The 21008-nt window shown below is 35.7% G+C and overlaps 1 protein-coding gene across 6 annotated transcripts in view; it reads left to right on the top strand.

Moving 5' to 3' along the window:
• The window catches only part of LOC150089020 (uncharacterized), a 291242-nt gene that overhangs the window by 258402 nt on the left and 11832 nt on the right, over positions 1 to 21008 (top strand). For 5 of the 6 annotated variants that reach the window (XM_090371013.1, XM_090371012.1, XM_090371011.1 and 2 more), the window contains 2 exons: positions 2735 to 2793; positions 13409 to 13962. In XM_090371013.1, the coding sequence (XP_090227139.1) occupies positions 2735 to 2793; positions 13409 to 13941 (592 nt within the window). In that variant the 3' untranslated portion in view covers positions 13942 to 13962. Of the gene's footprint in view, positions 1 to 2734; positions 2794 to 13408; positions 13963 to 21008 lie in introns of those variants that run through there. The other variant, XM_090371014.1, reaches the window with a different exon arrangement.

Genomic DNA, 21008 nt, shown 5'->3' with positions numbered 1-21008 from the left:
AGCCTTAGCACAGTTATTCTAAAACCAAGGTTTAGATATAGGACCAGATTTTAAAGTGGAGTGTGGGATAAAGGATTCCATTCCTGCAAGAATAATTTCGCTGGCACGATCTGAGGAAACATTGACATCAGAAGTTTTGAAGCAGTAATCTGACCAAGGAAAGGAAGAAAAGAAATATTGCAGGTCATCCCATTTTGCATTCTTATAATGTCAAACAATACAAGGTTGGGAATAGCAATGAGATAAAGGTTCCATTGGAGAAGAGACAATCACCAAGTTGTTATCTGAGGTGCCTAAAGGACCTCTCACTTTGAATGCGTACTTAGAACAGTTGTTTGTGAGAAAAAGATCAAGCGTGTTGGCTGTATGGTTAGGATTGCCCTGTATTATTGTAGGTAAATGAACAATCTGTGCAAGGTCATTAGTAATTGCAAAAGCCTCAGCATCTTGACCAGCTGGGTCAGTGTGACTATAAACGGAAGCCAGCTGAAGTTGTGAACATTAAAATTACCAAGGAAAATTACCTCACTGTTAGGAATGTTGGACTGGAGAAAGTCAAGTTGCAAAGTGAGGAAGTCAAACAGCTCCAAGTGATTAGTGGATTTGGGAAAACGGTGGATACAACAGATGAATTTGAAACAATGAGGTAGAGAGATTTTTAAGCCAGAGAAGATCGAAAAAAGGGTATTCCAAATTACCAAGTCTCTGACAGAAAATATTGGAACGGACATATGCACACGTACCACCTTTGAGGCGATAGGAATCATACAGCAAATAATTTGGGCAACTGAGATGAGCAGTAGTTGAATCAACCAATAACAGAGATTCTGTCAGAAAAAGTACATGGCAGATTGCAAGTGGAAATGGACATGGTTAAGATTAGAACTGAGACCACGTATATTTGTGAACTATGAAGTGTTTTGGAGGTTTAGATCTTTTTGCAGATAAGCTTACTCTATTAGTTTGACAATTGATGGTGTATTCAATAGTAAGAAAAAGTAAAGGGGGGCAGGACATGCTGTATGAAGTAATGAAATTTTCGGATATGGCATATACGTGGTAAGAATATACCCAGATCCTTGATGTAACATGGCCTCGACAATGCCCCCCCGCATACACACTACTCAAACTCCCTCCAGTCACTATCTGGCAGAATAGAGGTAGCAAGATTATACACTAGCTGATCTGGAAGCTTCCTAGAGTTACCAATAGGTTCGGTCTGGTGTGCTAACTAGCGGCCGGCCTGCGAACACCATTTTAGAGCTGTACCCTCGAAATGTAAGGAAGATTGGATCTCGCCACGATGTTCATCATAACCTCAAAAGTCATCAGTCATACTGCATGATGGAAGAGAAGGGGGAAGGATTGACTGGAACATAGTTCTTAACTCTTAAGACTAAACATGGGTTCCACCACTTCAAGCCTCCAATAAGCAAAGTGGTGGTATTGCATCGGTTGATGAGAGTTATCTACCACCTAGCATTTAATTTGCCATCTGGCAGTTATTTAATTTCTTCTTTAAACTTGTACTAAATCTAAGAACAACCCCATCCCTAACTTCTTGTTCACTAAAATCATGATCAACCAGATTCTTGCTATACAAATCATTAACAATATCTTCCTGACTTAAATCCTTGGGAACATCATACACCAATATAATAATCTTAAAAACCTCTGATCCCATTAACTTATTTATCTTTTTTACTGTCAGTTTCAATAATTACATCTTTATTACATATAGCTCTTAGATTTCTTATCTTAACCACCTTAAAGTCTTCTTAAAGGAGTTAAAATAAGAAAAGTAGTTATAGCTTAAAGTAGTGAACTCTTTTTAACTCTTTTACCTCCTGACTAGATTTATATTGAGGATTACTCTCTTCCACTCTCATTATCAATTTATTATTGTCTTAATTTAATACTTAGCTTTTCAGAATGTTCACAACCTGTGTGATATGTGGTATTGACATAACCCTCAGAGTTTTTCTGAATAATACCCTGCCTGCCCTTATCAGCATATATAATATGCTGCTCTGCACTGACAAATAGTTGTCCTCTAACAATATCATCAAATAAACTAGCTCTCAAATCCATCTCCTCCACCTTGGTTTTTAAACATTAATGGTGGCTGTAGTTTCCATATCAACCCAAACCTCTAATACAAAATTAGTAGCAGTCTTGATCACCTTGTTGCTTGTCATGTATTCTTCAACTTTTTTCTCTGGTTTAGTCACAAGCTCATAACATGCTTGGTTAGTTGTCCAAAAACTGGTAATTGCTGGGTCCAAAGATTGCCATATTTTGGAGTGGAGAAAAAAAAACAATGAAAATGAATAAATGAAGCACAGAACTTTAAAATACAATTTATTGCATTTCATGCTTAATTCACTTGCTGCAATGTGTGATATAAATTAATTAGTTCCATTATTGGAAGAGGTCTCCGAATGCTATTTGGACACTACTGAAATGTAGTTCTGATTGCATCTGGCTAAAGCCGAGGTATGACAAATGATCATTGAAGGATTAATTTAATTTTATGAGAGCTAGGCTACCATAGTAAGGATTGTTAGCTTGACTTTACAGAGCAACATCAATGCTAATCAGTGTTTAAGTTGGGAGCTTACTGAGAGGTTGATGAACATGCTATTCTAATAGTTTGCAGTTGTGGGGATTACTTATGGTATTAAAAATAGATATAGTATTCAACTCTTTATTAAATGTATTTAATTTCTTTCAGTAATGAATGTGAATTACCTTCTGGGTCAAATGTCATCGTAAAGCAGCGGCATGCTAAAGGTAATTTTTTTTTCCACTATCTTCACATTTTGTTATATGTTTCATATTCATTTTTATTAGCATTAGCATTAGTAGAGGCATATGATGCAAGAAAGCAAGCTTATTCAGCATCAGCCAAAAAAAAAAAAAAAAAAACCAACCACTAATCCCATTTCACCCCTCCGTTCGTTCGAAATACCTGTCCAGCTGAGCCTTAAATTTGTTTAGGCTATCAACTTCAACAACAAGCAATGGGAGTCTATTCCACAAACCAACTGCCCGCTGGCTAAAGGCAAATTTCCGCACATCTATCCGACATCCGTCCTTCCTCAATTTGAATTTATGCCCTCTCAGGTGATTATTCTGAGCAAGAGGAAGAATCCCATCGGCATTGAGCATGCTCAAGCCATTCAAAGCCTTATACACCTCTATCAGATCACCTCGCCGATGCCTAGTCTCCAGGCTCTGTAATTTGCAAAACTTAAGCCTTTCTTCGTAAGAGCAACCCTTTGTTCCATTCACTAATCTTGTTGCCCTTCTCTGTACTCGTTCCAGCAGCTCTACATCCTTCTTGAAATGAGGCCTCCAGACCTGTATACAGTACTCAAGGTGTGACCTGACCAATGCCTTATACAAGGGAATAATCACATCCCTGTCCCTGCTAGAAAAATTCCTGTATATCATTGACAAGACACCATGAGCTACTCTTGCAGCTCATCTGCACTGCTCAGGGAACTTCATATCTGCCTGCACAATTACCCCCAGGTCCTTTTCATTCTCTACCACTGTCAGCGTAGTACCACAGAGTTGATACGTTGATCTGGGGTTACTGTTTCCCATATGTAGTACTTTACATTTGTCAATGTTAAACTTCATTTGCCACCTCTCAGCCCATCTGCTCAACCTTTCCAGATCCTGTTGCAGCAGCATAGTATCAGTAGTGTCCTTAACAACCCTGCCAACCTTGGTATCGTCTGCAAACTTGGACATTAAGCCTGATACACCATCATCAATATCATTTATAAATACAGAAAACAACAATGGACCCAACACTGAACCCTGAGGAACTCCACTAATAACATTAGTCCACGTTGAGCAGTGTCCATTGATTACCACTCTGTCTTCTGCCACTCAACCATCCCTTTATCCATAGCAGCAATTTGCCTCCAATGCCACACTTCTCCAATTTGTGCAGCAGTCTTCCATGCGCAACAGTATCAAAAGCCTTTCTAAGATCCAAATATATAATATCAAAGTTATTCCCTGCATCCAGTTCTTTTGTGACTACATCATAGTATCCAATCAAATTGGTCAGACAAGACCTGCCCTTAACAAAACCATGCTGTGTCTGAGCTATAACTGAATTCTTGTCCAGATGATCCTGCAATGCTTCTTTAACCAGTGTCTCCATTAATTTTCCTGGAACCGAAGTTAAATTAACAGGTCTATAATTACTTGTCAGCCTTTGATCCTCCTTTGTGAATTGGGGTTACATTTGCACATCTCCAGTCCATGGGTACCTCCCCTGAGTCCAAAGAAGCTCTCATAATTATGGCTAGGGGTTTGCTTACTTCCTTTGTTGCCTCCTTTAATATAACTGGATAGATCCCATCCACCCAAGGTGCCTTTTTTATGTTTATCCTCAACAATTTCTCCTCCACTTTCCTCTCAGTTATTAGAAAATCATCTAGCTCACTGCCAATGTTTACTTCACCTACGACATTCCCCTTCCTGAATAACTCCTCATGTGTGAATGTAGATGCAAAATACTCGTTTAGATTGTTAGCCACCTGAGCAGGATCTTCAACTGTTGAACCATCAATATCCAGTGGACCAATCTGATTCATCCCTTTCCTTCTTGAGTTTAAATAGGTAAAGAACTCTTTTCTGTTTTTCTTTGCATCCTTTGCCAAGGATTTCTCATAATCTGCCTTTGCCTGCCTAATCTCCTTTGTGACTTGGTTACAGACCAACTTATATCTATCATAGGCTTCCATGTCACCCATTAATTTGTATGTATCCCATGCATTTTTCTTCTCTGCCATATGTCTCATTAGTTCATCTGACAACCATTTAGGCCTGAACCTTGAACAATATTTCTTGGTTGATATGTAAAGCCTGGTAGCTTCCAAGATTAGTTCCTTGAATGCTTCCCATTTTGAATTTGCTGTTGGTAACATCATCAGTTGGTCCCACTGTATAGAATTTAAATACTGTCTCAGACCATCATAGTCGCCTTTACGAAAGCAAAAACCCTTCCCTTTACCTCTGATGGTAGTTACCTCCTTGAGTAAATCCCACTTCAGCACACTGTGATCACTGCCACCCAGTGGTTCCTTTAACTGCAGATTCCTAATGCATGAAGAATCACTACTGATAATCAGATCAAGAGTATTACTCCCTCTAGTTGCCTCCCGAACATGCTGGTGTAGAAAACAATCATCCAATAAATCCACAAAAGTCTTGCTAGTGTGTGTGTGAGTGACCAACCCACAAATTCCAGTCAATATCTGGGAAATTAAAATCCCCCCGTTATGAGACTCTCTGATTTACTGGCCCATTCTATTTCCCTGTACAGTATCTTATTATACTCATCAGAGTCATTAGGCCTATAGCACACTCCTACTCTCAATTTTGATTTACCTATGCTTATGTCACACCAAACTGACTCGACACTGCCCTGTCCATCAATGTCGACTGGCTTCACTTCCTTGGATTTTATGTGTTTTTTAACTAATAGCATAACCCCTCCTCCCCTCCTGTCCTGTCTATCCTTTCTATACACATTGTACTCCCCAAATTCCAGTTCTGCATTCCTTATATCTGTGTGACACCACGTCTCTGATATCCCAACAATATCTGCCTTTGATGTTTTGAGCAATACCTCAAATTCATCAAATTTATTTACTAAGCTCCTAGCATTGGTGTACATGCAAGTATACATGCACCTGTTTCTATTCTTAGCTACCCTAACACAACCCATGTGTTTACTTGTACCGCAATGACTTCCAGCAGTCTCTGAAATATCCTGCATCTTGTTTTTCAGGCTTCTGCTCATTCCAATAGAAGCAGTGCAAGAATCTCTTTCACCTCTGCCAGTGGCTACTGTTAATCCATTAGTCTTTGTCTCCCCCCCAAGCTAGCAGTTTTCCGACCCACCTAACACTGCCTCGATAGCATCAGCAAATATTCTTGCACCCTTTCTATTTAAGTGTATCCCATCCCTGTAGAAGCAATCTCTCCTGTTAACAAGTACAGTCCAGGCTGAAAAAAATTCTACCCCTTGAGCTTTGCACAATCTTTCCAGGGCCGAATTGATCGACAAGGCTCTCATCATATACTCCCTCCTATCGTGTCTGGGCAGAATTGCAGACACTTTCAAATTCAACCCTACTTCACGGCTTTTTTTCAACAGTGACCTGTACTTGTTAAGTAATTCCGCTGGTCTCCTACTCTTAATATCATTAGTGCCAACGTGTACAACTATATCACCTTTTGTGCCCTTAAAAGATGATATCTTATTTATCATTAAACCTTCAGTGGTGATTTTTAGCTGTTTATTATTGCAAATTAGTATCACAATGAAAAAATTGAGTATTTGATAAAGGATTAAAAAACCCATTCAGATAACTTGATCTTTAAGTTTCATTGAGTTATTATTTGAAATATAGAGGGGCCTTGCCTAATGTTGTTTTAAAGTTATATAGGTGAAGAATTTAGGCATTTGTCACTTTGCTGCTGTTTCAAAATTAAATAATTTCTATTGATATTAGGTCTGATTTATTGTGAATCCTTATCTACTTCCTCTGAGGAATAATTACTTTGAATAGATAAACTGGTAAAAAACCCATTCAGATAACTTGATCTTTAAGTTTCATTGAGTTATTATTTGAAATATAGAGGGGCCTTGCCTAATGTTGTTTTAAAGTTATATAGGTGAAGAATTTAGGCATTTGTCACTTTGCTGCTGTTTCAAAATTAAATAATTTCTATTGATATTAGGTCTGATTTATTGTGAATCCTTATCTACTTCCTCTGAGGAATAATTACTTTGAATAGATAAACTGGTAAAATCTCCCCTTTGTTGTTTCACTGGAAAAAATTGTATTTATTCAACAAGATAAATGCCTAATGAGGGAAAGTTATTATATTATTATTATTTTTTTTTACTTAAAATTATTGGACTTGAACATATGCAATAGAACCTTTCTGATCATGAATTTCTGAAGATTTCAGCAATTGATTTTAGCCATTTCGGCATAAAGGTTTATGGGAAAGTTAAGATTAGTATAGTCAAAGCTCTTTTTAGCTATATTCTTTTTAACATCCCAGTGCATTAAAATGGCCATGTGTTTATGGTAGGTCACCATAAACTTAAGGCTGTTTTACATATGTTATAATAATCTTGAAAGACAAATGAATTTAATGATCCAAAAATGTTACCCACTCTATCTTGTTTTTTATGTTTTTATAACAATATTTTAAAATGAAATAATATTGAAGCTAATGATGAGACTGACCATGAGAAATATTTTGTTGGCAATTTCCATGCTTGTTGATATAACAAAATTAACTTTGACTAAAAGTTCATTTCATTATACAACATGTAGAGACTGTTGGTTTATCAGTAGGGCCCCAACGAAGCTTTGCCAATTTCAGACAAAATTAAGATTTTACAAACTGTAGATGCATACAAGCATGACTCTAAGATCAGTATTGCTAAATAGTTCAGTATTCTTAAGAGTATACAGGTAACCCTCATAAGCACGGTAGTTAGGTTCCTATAAAATGATGTGTTGTGCGAAGCCGCATGATACAGGACTAAGAAAAGTACACAAAGGGTGGGGGGGGTTACGTTCCAAAAGCTAACAAAAATACACCATTCTAGATTTTGTGTGTAATCTGCTCTCTTTAAGAAATCTTTAAGAAATCAGTAATCTGGGTTTGTTTGCTTTTGCTTGATAAATCTTTGTGATTTCATCATATGGAACTAAGCATTTTTGAAGCTCCCTTTTGAACTTTGGGCTCCTTTCATTCAAGAATTGACATTCAAAAAATAAGATTCTAATTGCTCAGCTAACTTTATGCCTTCCCATATGCGTAGTGTAAAATTTGGAAGTTTAGAATTTTCATCTGTGCTATCATCCTCTGAATTGATTTGGTTTTTACCTCCGATGCCATTTCCACCAAATCTGCTTCGCCAGCCTAACCTTTTCTGTGGCACTATTACAGATTAATTTGTAGCTGTTATACGCTTCAGTACTTTTTATCGCTCTGTAGCTTTTCCATGCCATCTTTTTCTGCTCAAGTAATCTAGCAGCTTCATTATTTATCCAACTTGGAATCCTCGTAGAGTTTTTTTTTTTTTTTTTTTTTTAAATGGATATAGGCTTCGTGGTGATTAATGTTTTAAAGGTATACCATAATTCAGTTGTATTTGCTCTTTGTGAAATATCTACCCAGTTATTAGAGGCCATGTAGCAGCTTAAGCAGTCATTTCCTTTCCAGAAATTATAACCCATTCCTTTTCCTTTTAACTATTGCTACCGCTTTCTTCATCATACACCGTAGAACTCCGTGATCACTTCCTGCTACTTGTTCCTGTACTGTCAGCCCTATTATATCATCAATTTTAAATCAACTAGTAAATCATCTAGTTGATTTAAAATTTGTCCCCCATGTGGAGTTTCCTTCCCATTTCTCCAATCAGTTAGAAACAAATTAAAATCACCTATAATAAGACATTCATGCTTGCTTCATCATAATTACATTACAGCTCTCATCATAATCTTCACAATCACCTGGCCTGTAGATTACTCCCACTCTCATCCGGGAAAGTTTTTGTTGCACTCAGACTGCTTTTGATAAGAAGCTTAACCCCCACCACCCCTTCTATCTTCCCTATCCTTCTTAAATACATTATACATACCATACCGAAACTTATCATTCCCTCCCTCCCTCCTTCTCTCTCTCTCTCTCTCTGGGTGAGGGAGAGAGGGAGGGCTTACAGAAACGTGGTGGCACCACTTTTCTGTAAGCCCTATTATGTCAACGTTACTTGTCCTAACCAGCCGTTCAAATTCTCTCATTTTATTGACGACACTTCTGGCATTATTGTATAAACAGTTAAGACTAGTGTTCTTGTATAGTTAACTACCTTGACACACCCCTTAAAATTATTTAAGCTTTATTGCTTTCCTGGTATTAGCTACCTGCTCATTTGAAACGTTTCTGCCCTCAGAACATCTTGCTAATATGTTCTGTTGCGGTAACAAACAAGAATTCTTGAGGTATGTGCAAGCGTTAATTTGACCAATATTATCAGATAAACGCATAACTATATTACCTTTTCCTCCTCAAACTAGCAGTTTCCTTGAACCTTTAATGTACTGTCAGCCTCTAATAATACTGGCAAAAACTCTTGCACAATCTTTGTTTTAATGTATCCTGTCTTTACAAAACAGATTCCTTCTGCCTACAGGTGCAGGCCAAGCTGATAGAAATTTCCCTCCAAAAGGCTTTCAATGTATAACCCCTCTTATCGTGCCTGGGCAGGATTGCAGACACATAGACATTGTGACCTAACTCGTGGCAATTCTTCAGCATGGTCCTATATTTGCCTAACAAATCATCAAATCGTGTGTGCTTAATATCATAGTCCCCACATGAATGATAATATTCTGTTTACCCCCCCTTAAAATCTGACAGTCTGTTGGTGACATCATTAATAGTTGCTCCCAGCAGACATACCCTGGTTCTAGTCCACCTATCCTTATTACAAAAAATATTTCATGTTTCCCTGACAGTAGAGTCTCTTAATAAAACTAAGTCCTTTTGAACCAGAGTATAGTTTGCACTTAGTTATTCTGTTCTGGGGCCTGAATCAGGGGTGGGGTACTAGAGTCTTGAGTCCCTGACAAACTCCAGGATACATTATTCTCGAGGGCACACACCCATTTTTTCAGTGACTCCAATTGTTCTAGCAATGTACCAAATTTTAATTTAAGATTGGTGCACTCCTTACAGTGGTGACAAAGAAAAGAATCTCCAAGTGAGCTAGGATTATCCACTAGGTCAACCATGGAATACATGCCACAGGTTCTGCAAAGGATAAAATCATGACTCACCCGGGAATCAACGTTAGCTATTTCCGTAGAAGTCACGGTACCCCTGATGAAATGTTATACCTAAAAGAATAAATTTAGAAAACAATGAAAAAATTGGCTACAGTTTCAAATCACCAGCAGCACAAAAACTATACTAGAATAAGAAATCCAAAGCAGTAAGAAGAGACATGCCAAAAACAAATGGAATTGAACTGTGAAATAAAGGATTTAGTAGCTTAAAATTAATTAATAAGTAAATTTACTGTAATATTTCATCAATCCGCTTAGTACTTTCTTTGCTATCCGTTAACATTTTTCATTGTTCAAAATACTGTTTTACTTTGTTTTTGGCATAGTTCAAAATTTACCGTCTATGTATTTTTTGTTGTCTCACAGGGCAATGAGTTCCAAGTTTGGTTATTGATTTTTTATCCATAGTATTTCTGTGGTATTAAAGCTGCTGCTATTCAGCCAAGTTACATTTGGCATTTGACAACTATTTGAAAAGTACAGATCCATTAATGACATTTTTCTTTCTTTCTTGTTTTCATTTTAAATGTTGATTTTTATATGATATTTCACCTTTTAGATTTTGGGCATACTCTGATGTTTTGTGGTTCCATATTGTTGTAGCTGAATGTTTTTATTTTAGCATATTTATGGCTTTTATTAAGTCTCATATATTAATTTTAATCATCTAGTAACTTATTTATGCATCCATTGTATTCATGCTGTATTAGTCTCTGCTGCTTTTCATGAGTCTGTATAGTTCTCATATTTTCTCACAAATGTTCTCATATATTAATATTCCCCCTTTATCTGTTTAATTATTTATATACAGTGGAACTTCTCTATTACAAACTTCTATTTAACGAATTTCTCTATATTACGAATTTTTTTGCAAAACATTGCACCTTGAAACGAAATTACATGTAAAATTAACTCCATAGCGAAGTGTTAGTCTCTCTATAACAAATTTTAAAAAAAAAAATTAGTAAAAGCATTTTTGAAGATTTTCAAGCATTTACTGCTAAACAGCCACTCAAATATACGGCCTCCTTCCCTCCGAAATTACGCATTAGCATCTGGAATTAATCATACTTTTAGTGAATACTTGTGGCTATTGACGCCTGTAGGAGGATCTTTGTTTCACTTTTGTTACAGTTATAAAACCAAATGGGTTTTCTTAAAAGTGGTCAAACTTTACAATAAATAGGATAGATTTGTAAATTGATGTTGGCTCAGGGGAAAACGAAATTTGCGGCAGTAAGCCTTTAGTGTGCTGCGACGGCAATACATAGAATGCTACCATAGTTGATTTTTAGTAATGCCTACTGAGTGACATTCGCTTCTCACCTCAACCGTACCATGTGACCTTCCTGTCAATCATTATATATGTCTGTTCTCATCTAACTGGACTCCTAGTAGATGGTTTTCATGAAATTTTTTTTTTTTTTTAATTTCGTTCTTTTAGAACAATTTGTCATCAATCACATAGGCTATATGCTCTTGTATTTTATTTTATTTTTTTCTGAAAAGCAGCATACATTAGCCGTAAATTTTCTTTTGTGTATATATGAAAAGTCGAATATTTCTTCAAAGTCACGTGATACTGTTGAATTGGCATAGGAAAAGTCACGTGATACTGTTGAATTGGCAAGTGAATGTCTTTGAGTAGGCAGTACTAACAATTCACTATATGGGCAGCGCAGCAAAGTTTGCGGTGTATGTATCGGCAAGAGCTGCAGTCCAGTAATTTTTACATTTGTGGAAACAATGTCGAAGAGAAAGTGTTTAAGTATTAAAGATTCTTCATGATATTGACCAGGGTTTTAAGAAAAAAGATATTGTGGAGAAATATGGCATACCTGCAAGCAGCTTATCTATGATTTTAAAAAATCGAAAATCAATTTTAAATGTAACTGAAGGAGGAGTGGACAAGAAGCGAATTAAGTTGGGTATATACGAAGATGTTGATAAAGCTGTTCTAAAACGGGTGCAAATGATACGTGAAAAGAATATACCAATATCGGGTCCAATAATTAAGCAACAAGCTCTGAAATTTGCACAGTCCCTGGGACGTACAGAATTTAATGTGAGCACTGGGTGGCTAGATAAATTTAAGAAGCGCCACAGAATTGTGGAAAAGGTTATTTGTGGAGAAGGTGTTAATGTAAGTGAAGAAGATTGCAACATTGGAGGAACAATACCTTAAAGAAGATTTTGGAAGAATATGAACCTAATGATGGTTTTAATGCTGACGAAATGGGTTTATTCTTTAAATGTTTACCGAATAGAACACTTGCTTTTTAAGGATGATAAATGTTTTGGTGGAAAACAAAGCACAGAAAGAATCACTGTGCTAGTTGGAGCAAATATGACAGGAAGCGAAAAATTAAGACTTTTAGTCATCTTAAAATCAAAAAACCCAAGAAGTTTTAGAGGCACAAAATCTTTGGAAGTTGACTACACCTTTAATAAAAAAGCGTGGATGACAAGTGATATCTTTGAAGACTGGATATTAAAACTAGACAGATGTATAACAAAAGAAAAAAGGAAAATCGTGTTGGTAACTGACAACTGTCCAGCACATCCTGCCAAACTTAAAAGTGTGAAGTTATTGTTTTTACCACCAAACATGACTTCAAAACTCCAACCAATGGACCAAGGCATTATTAAAAATTTTAAATTTCATTATCGAAAGAGAACAATAATGAAGATTGTCAATGCATTATCAGAAAATAGAAACTTGGAAGTTACAATTAACCTTAGAGATTGCATCTCTGAACTGGCAAAAGTTTGGACAAACGATATCACTGAATACGCTATTCAAAATTGTTTTTCGAAAACGGGATTTGCATTGAATACAGAGGTCGAACATCAACTGGATGAACAAGATGAATTGCCCCTTTCACAACTGAAAAACTTTTGGACATTATTAGAATCGTCCGGAAACATCGAAAATGAAATAACACTGGATAGTTATGTTTATGTAGATCAAGATCTGACTACAACAGAACATCCAAATGAAGATGAAATACTGCTGAACAGTGTTAGACGCAACCATGATCACGAAGAAATTAACGATGACGCTGAAGACACATCAGAACAACCCATAGAAAAGCCAACTCGTGAAGAAATGATTAACGCTTTTAAAACGGTTCGTATGGGTCTAAAGTTTTGTGAAAATGTTCCTGATAATGTTTTTAATGCTCTGAACAAATGTGAGGTTTTCTTTGAGAATCAGACATTTTTTAATTGTACTGTGCAAACGAAAATTACGGATTTTTTTTAAATTTGTGATACTTACCGGCGAAAATTGTGTAAACGTAATTTAAATAAGTGTTTTTGAAAAAAAAATACATTAAAAATAAATGTAGATTCATTTTCATTTTCTAATAAAAAAGATATTCTCTGTATAACGAAATTTCTCTATAACGAATTTTTTTGCTGGATTTATCGAATTTGTTATAGGGAAGTTCGACCGTATATATATATGTGTATAATTAAATATATTTTCCTTTTATCAGATGAGGCACCACTAGCTCCAAATAAATATGGAGCGATCACTTCACATTGTAACGAAGCTAAAAAAGGTTGTGCAAAACCAGAAGGCAGTATTGAGGAAGCAAGTGATTCTCAAAGAAATCATAGAATACAAGGTTTAGATTTATCAAGTACTGAGTGTCACTCTTTTGTTGTACTCATATTTTATTTATTAACATCATATTTCACAGTTCATCGAATTCATGAACTGCTTTATTACTTGGGTTTCGATGGTAGTTGTTGTGGAAGTAGTGCATCATTTTCCCCTGCTCAGTCGACCATAACAAGTCAGAATCGAACTCCCATCACAAAACTGAAAGACTGGCTTCATTCTGTTTTAGAACGGGAACCAAACATACATGAAATTGTAGATAGACTGGATGATATATACATGGCTTATGATTTTGAAAGAACTGCCGATGTATTTCAGAAGTGGGTTAAAACCCTGTGTTATGATGAACTGTTTGAGAAAACAGTACTAATTTTACAATTAGTGAAACGCATTACTTATAAATAGAAAGAGTTCTACAATATCATAGTTTGGTAATTTAAGGAGAGATTATAAAATGTAAAAAAAAATTTCACTTTTAATGTTTTGTTGAATGTATACTGTTGAATCCAGTTTGGTGTGGGTATATAAAACAATCAGATTTTAATTATTTTTGTACATAAATCATTGGAGAACATTTTTTATTATATTTTGCAACGAGATGAGGCATATTTTATCACCAGTCTGATGTACTCAATATATACCATATCATTGTGTGTGTGTGTGTGTGTGTGTGTGTGTGTGTGTGTGTGTGTGTGTGTGTGTGTGTAATTTTATTATTATTTTTTTTCATTCCATTAAAAATTACCATATTAAAAAATATCCATTATGTTAAGAGTAGTATAATAACTTTTAGCTTACTGCCCTTCGGCACAGAAAGTTTACCTCTACCATTTTTAAATGCTGTTTGCAAAATAGTTTTGTTAATGCAGTTTGGTAAGTATTTCTAAAAAGCAGAAGCCCAGTTTTTCACATTAGTTATTTTAGGTAAACTAGTATTAATACAATTACTTCTTATAAGTTAATGTTAATTTGTTTCCTCTGAAAATTTTGGTTATTGCTTAATTGCCAAATAAATTCCTATTTTTGGGGACTTATTTGTTAAAAAATTAAGTTAAATTACAGTATGTGCAATAATTACTTGCAGTTCTTAATGTATGAATAAAAAATTTAACGGCAAAGAAATTTACACCTAAAATTAAGGAACTATTTATCAAATATTTATTTGGTTGAAATCACTATTTTTCCATCCTGTGCAGAAACTCTGGGTTTTCATCTAGAAAAACAAGTAAACCTCCAATAGAATACATATGATTTACAGACATTATGTACTGTTTGTAAATTGTGTCTATACCTTAAGCTGTCTTGGCACTAATTCTGAATAATCAACCTAACTTTCAAACTGAACTAGAGTCAGAATGGTGTCAGGTTGCTCATCCTGGTACCACTCTGAGCATACTCGCTGCCAAGTAAACTGGCAAGCAACAAAATAAGTGCCATATATGCAAGCCTTTGTATGCAAGTCACTTTCCAGTGGTTCATGTGATTACTGGATTCTGCATTAACACACACATCAGTGAATGGTTGATAATGTTGCAGTGTTATTTGTCAGAGATATCTGATCACGTAATTTTTGCACTGTGCAGTTTATATCTGCTCTCCAGATGCTTAATGTTTGACTGCCTCTTGTAACCACACTCCGAATTATTACAACATTGCAGCCAGTATGACCAATTATCTGGCTCCTCTCAAAAGTTCCGGTGAGTTAAGGTATGCTGGTGATGTACCAGAATTTGGAAAATTGTGGTGCAAAATTTTCTGTCAGTTAACATTTATTTACCGATGTGACTAGGAAAACATCCAACACATGGCATGATTGCCCTAGTAACATGTCTTTCTCCAGATCATGTGTCTTTCACAAGCACTCTGCTAGTTACATTTATCATCACGTTGATGCTACATGCAAATTTTAACATAAATATATCCATTGGTGGGATCTGAATTTCTATTGGTCTGATTCATAAATTAGGAATGGCTTGATAGATCTTTCTAAAAGATCCAAATATAAAAAAACTTAATGAAAGACTTAATTCATTAGGAGTAATGTTACATGCAGATCGTTCAACAGACATGGTAAAGAATACAGGCACTACACGTTGCTAAAATGGATGAAGGAATAGTGATGGTGAATAAATTAAGCAAAATTAAATAATCATGTTTTGTTTTAAAATCTAGAAAAACCTATGCTATTCATTTGGAAACTGCATGCATTATTACAGTAACTATATACAAGTGCATTTTCACTGTGTTGTGTTTTTTTTTTGGTTTTTTTTGTTATACACATACAATGTTAGTTTCAATGATGAGATATGTATATAACTTATTATAACCAATATTGAGGTAAATTACTGTTCAGATTACCTAAGCATATCCAAGTTTGTTACACAAGCACCCCTATATAGCGAATTTTCACACAAGAGATGAAAGTTTCATCAGTAAAAATAGCTTAGCATGGTGGTTCTAAAAAATTATATGAAAACCAAAGATAAAAATGAAAAACAAATAAAATGGTAATTTACAAAACTAAATTTAGTAATGGAGAGAGTTCAGATATAGCTGTGCAAGAATGGTCAGTCTACCAGAAGAATTATCTAGGTATTCTGAGCAAGATAATATCTATACAACACTGGGATACTTAGAGTTCACTGCTCATTATTATTTTATGATCTGGAGAGTCCATCAGAGAAGTAATAGTGGTAAACATCTCTGAAAGGTGTATGCATTGTAATTCAAGCCAAGTTGTGGATCAATATCAAGCTTGCTTGTGAGGCCTCATTGAGCAATACAGCTCTTTCAATCAATTTGAAAGTGTCCAACACAATATCACATGACGTCAGGTAGCTCTCCTCTAAGAAACATTGAACAACACAGCATCAAAGAGCCCTGGAGGTAAGGCCTGCATTCCAGTTTACCTAGTTTATAGGTCAAGCCTATAAATATATAGTTCTTGACCTATAAATTTATAGGTCAAGCCTATAAATAACTTGATTGAACGAACTAACCGAATATATCTGCAACTTAAAATCAATACGTATTGATATTTTATGGTAGAGGATTTTAATATTTAATATATAAAGTCACAATGCGAGTTAAAATACAAAGATCAGTACAGCTGCTTAAAGTAAAATATAATATAAAATCACTGCACAAATTAAAATATATTAACTTGAAATCAGACAAAAGCGGGTAGCCACTTGGCTTTGCAGGGAAATGGTTAACTGTGTAAGTTGCATGAATTTTTCTATTCTTTTTATGTTTCATTACACAATTGCAATTTAAAAAAGATGCAACCAGCTTTTGATTGGTAAATTTAAGACCAAAGTTTTTCAGATTTATGAAACTTGACTCTACTCTGTGATAACTCTTGTAATATGCTAAAAGTATAAAAAAATTAAAAAGCAAATTCAGATATTGTCTGTATATGATTATTGCTGCTTTAACTGGAAACCTCATCTTACTGATGTAATTATTTTTAAAATTTAGATCAATATTATGTTACACTACTGCACTGACCTCATTTTGTTAAGTTGTGTTGTACTATTTATTATTTATGCATTTCTTTCTTTTGTTTCGTTTTATTTTTTTGTTCTGTAAGTATACAAAGGTATACTTGCAGAACATCATTAGCGATTATCAAATGCAGCCAAAAGGGATTTTTTTTTTTTTTTATGTTTTCACTTTATCTAGACTGATTTTTTTTTTTTTTTTTTATTATTATTATCATGAATCCTATTAGATTCAAAAAACATCTGAAGAATCCCCATATGTGTAATTTTGGATTGTACTTATCTTTATTTCTATTCCAGCTGATACAGCTTGGGAATTTCAAAAATTCAAAGGCACAATATTTTTGAAATTTTTAGCGAAATGCTTTTGCTCCCCAAATTACTATATATTTTGCTAATTTTTTTTTTTTTTTTTAAAAGGCTAATTTAAAAAACTTCTTTTTATAAAAATATTCACTGTAATATGGCAAACAGTGGTCCCTTAAAATTGGCGGCATTCAGAAAAGTACAAAATCATTTTGAGGTGAATCATCTACATTCATCTACATCATTTTCATAATTACAGTTGGCTCTGAGCCTGCTCATTTACTGTCATAAATTTTTGAAATGCCTTGTCAAACATTTGCATTGTAAATAATCATTCACTTATAGATATTTTGAAATAAAGTTATTTTTATTAAGTCTGAATTTCTTTTTTTAACACTTTATTGGGTATTCATACATCTGCATAAAGAGTAGAACAGTATTTCCCAGCCATTTTCTCTGTGAACTCTAGTAATAAGTTTACAGAAAACCTCTTTTAAAATAACTTTTGAACACGCAGAACCTTTTTATTAAAAAAAAAATAAAAATCTGAAAATAAAAAGTGATGGAAATATCAGAATTCAGATATTTCTATCAATTTTTAGTCAGATGCATAGCAATATCAGAATATAATAAACTTCTTTATTGCTGCTAAAAACGGTACAAGTACTAGAAACAATAATTTGCATCATGGTGACATGGCCAAGAGTTTTACCTTAAGGAATGATATATGTTATTAAATTTGTAAAATTAATAGTTACGTGGGAAATTGTGTTACGCAAATATTAAAACATATAAAAATGAAATTATAATAAAAAGGAAAATATAAAGAGAAACAGAATTAAACATCGTAACACAATTTGGAAGAACTTTTCCAGTTCAACAGATGCGATCCACTCAAGGAGAATGCAACAGTATTTGTAATCGATGGCCATTTTCTTCAGGTTAATTCCAAGATGGAGCAGTGCCTGAATTTTGGAGAGTGCCTGGGCAGGCAGGAAATGATTACACAGTTTCAGCTGGTTGTATTTGAGGATTAGTGTGGGGTCCGACCTCAAGGATGGCAGAGGGTTGTGCCACTGACAAATCCCAGATGTTTTGGGGCGTTTATCATGCCTGTGTACATTTTTACTGTAGTCCTTAAAACGCCTGCTGTCAATCAACTTTGGGAGCCTGGGTACATTTAGCTGCTCAGCCATGTCAGTTGTTCTCAATTGAGGGGGTTGGTGATGCTTATTTGTGGCCCATTTCAGGGTCCAGTAGTCACATCCGAACACTGGTTTTTGAAGTGAGGGTGACGCAGATGCCCAAATTTCAGCAGCATATAAAATAACCGGATAAACTGGTTTGAGTAGTGGTTGCAGCATCGCTGGAATAAAGTAAGTGTTGCTTCGCTCTCCAGCATAGCATGTTAAATTGCTTCTGGAGGTATTCTGTGTGAACATTAAATTTCAGCTTTGGATCAAAGTAGACACCAAGGTCCTTATGGCAGGTAACCACTGGGATGAGAGTGCCAGAAACTGATGGTTGAATTAGTGTTGGTTGCTGTTTCAATGAGTAAATCATTATTGCAGATTTTTATGAATTAAGGTTTAATCCAAGCATCTTCCAAGTAAGTTGAAAGAGCAGTCAAGTTCTTTGTGATTAAAGACATAACTGTCTTTGGGTTTTGCAGATGGTGGGATTAAGGTAAGGAACTTAATATCAGCATATATTAGAGCATCATCACGGGGATGCGTGAAAGGAATTAGAAGAGCTGAGAAAAAGGCCAGATAGGACACCTTGTGGGACTCCTGCATTAATTTTCCTTGTAAAGTGAGTTTTCTTCATTGTGAAATGTACACTTCTATTATTCAATAAAGTGGTGAAGAAAGCTAGTAGGTCGCCATTAATGCTGAAGACTGAGAAGAGCTGTGATGCCTAGGCCGTCAACAGCAGCTTCAATATCGGTGCACACACAATAGCTAATTCATATTTAGTTTCGAAGGCCTGGAGAATTGATGTCTGCCGCCATGAAGTTTGTTACTGTGGATCTATTTGTGACTGCAGAATGGAACTTTTGCAGTTTCTGTGGCATCAGCTGTTTGTTTAAGGCTGTAAGGAATACCTTTTCAAGGAGTTTGAGGAAGGTGGAAGCAGTTGAGATTGGTCTAAATCTTTTGGGTTTGTTGGCACTTGAACCTTAGGCAGTGGACTCAGAGTATTCATTCCATTAAGCAGAAAAAACTCGTGGAAAAAAACAAGTTGTAGATTGAGAGCAATGCAGCTAGGATGGAGGGGCTAAGCCACTTAATTGTGAAATACGGTATCTTATCTTGGCCTGCTGTACTAGATGGATGCAGGGAGTTTATAGCATTTATCAGTTGCTGTCTTCTGATGAAGAGGTCATCAGTTGGAGCAAATTGAGAGTTTTGAAGAGGAATTTCTGCAGAAGTGGAATTGGCTTTGAATCTTGCAATCTAGTCTATCCAGTTATCTAGATCAAGATTTGAATTAAAGACAGTCTGGGTGCGTATGGTGCTTTTCCTTTGACAAGGTAGCATCTGTGTATCTCTTTATGGCTGATGCCTTAAGTAGTTGAAAAAAGCTCTTGCTCTGGAATACAGGATCTGATCTTGGGTTGTGCCAGATATTTTCTATTACCTGTGAAGGTACTGCTTATTGTGGAAACTGCACGCTAAATCTTTGCTCCACCAAGCTCTAGTCTGGAGAAATGCATATGGTTTTCGCTGATGCATAGAGGGTGGCTATATCCATCTTGTGATTACGTGAACTGCGAGGACTGGGTCACATCCATCAAGCACATGCCATGGAATAGACTGCGCTGCCTCGACCCACTTTTTGGGATCAAGAAAAGTTGGAGAAAATATGATTTTCTTTGCCACAGTATTGTGGTAATTAAAGCTGGGCATAGGCAGTACAAGAAGTAATGCAATTGGGTCGTGATCTGATTTGAAAGGCGTTTCTCATGGAATGTCGACTGCAAATGCCAGAACAAAGAATCAGGTCGAGACGATTACTGCCTCTCAGCTCCAAACAGACTCAACATTGCATTGTCCACCAACATCAATTGTATGCACTTTTGTGCGTTTCTTAACCTCCCAGGAAGGGAGAAGGGGATAGCTGTCTATCCTTTCTGTACACATTGTACTCCCCAAATTCGAATTCTGCACTGCTTATATCTGTGATACCACATCTCTGATATCCCAACAATATCTGCCTTTGATGTCTTGACTAGCACTTCAAGCTCATCAAATTTATTAACTATACTCCGAGCACTGGTGTACATGCACCTGTTTCTACTCTTAGTTACCCCAACACAGCCCATGTATTTATTTGTTCCACTATGACTCCCAACAATCCTGTAAATCTCCATTGCCTTGCTTTCCATGCTGCTGATCATTCTAATAAAAGCAGTGCAAGAATCACTTTTGCCTCTGGCTGCTGCCACTATTAACCTTTTAGTCTGTGTACTCCCCGAAGCTAGCAGTTTTCCGACCCATCTAACATTTCCTCGATAGCATCAGCAAATATTCTTGCACCCTTTCTATTTAAGTGCACCCCATTCTTGTAGAAACTCTCTCCTGTCAACAAGCACAGACCAGGCTGAAAAAAATTATACCCCTTGAGTCTTGCATAATCTTTCTAAGGCCGAATCGATCGACA

The sequence above is a fragment of the Mastigoproctus giganteus genome, chromosome 3 (genome assembly GCF_048544385.1).
Source record: "Mastigoproctus giganteus isolate SK-2022 chromosome 3, ASM4854438v1, whole genome shotgun sequence".
In the NCBI taxonomy this organism is placed as follows: Eukaryota; Metazoa; Arthropoda; class Arachnida; order Uropygi; family Thelyphonidae; genus Mastigoproctus; species Mastigoproctus giganteus.
This window is presented reverse-complemented; position numbering and strand designations above follow the sequence as displayed.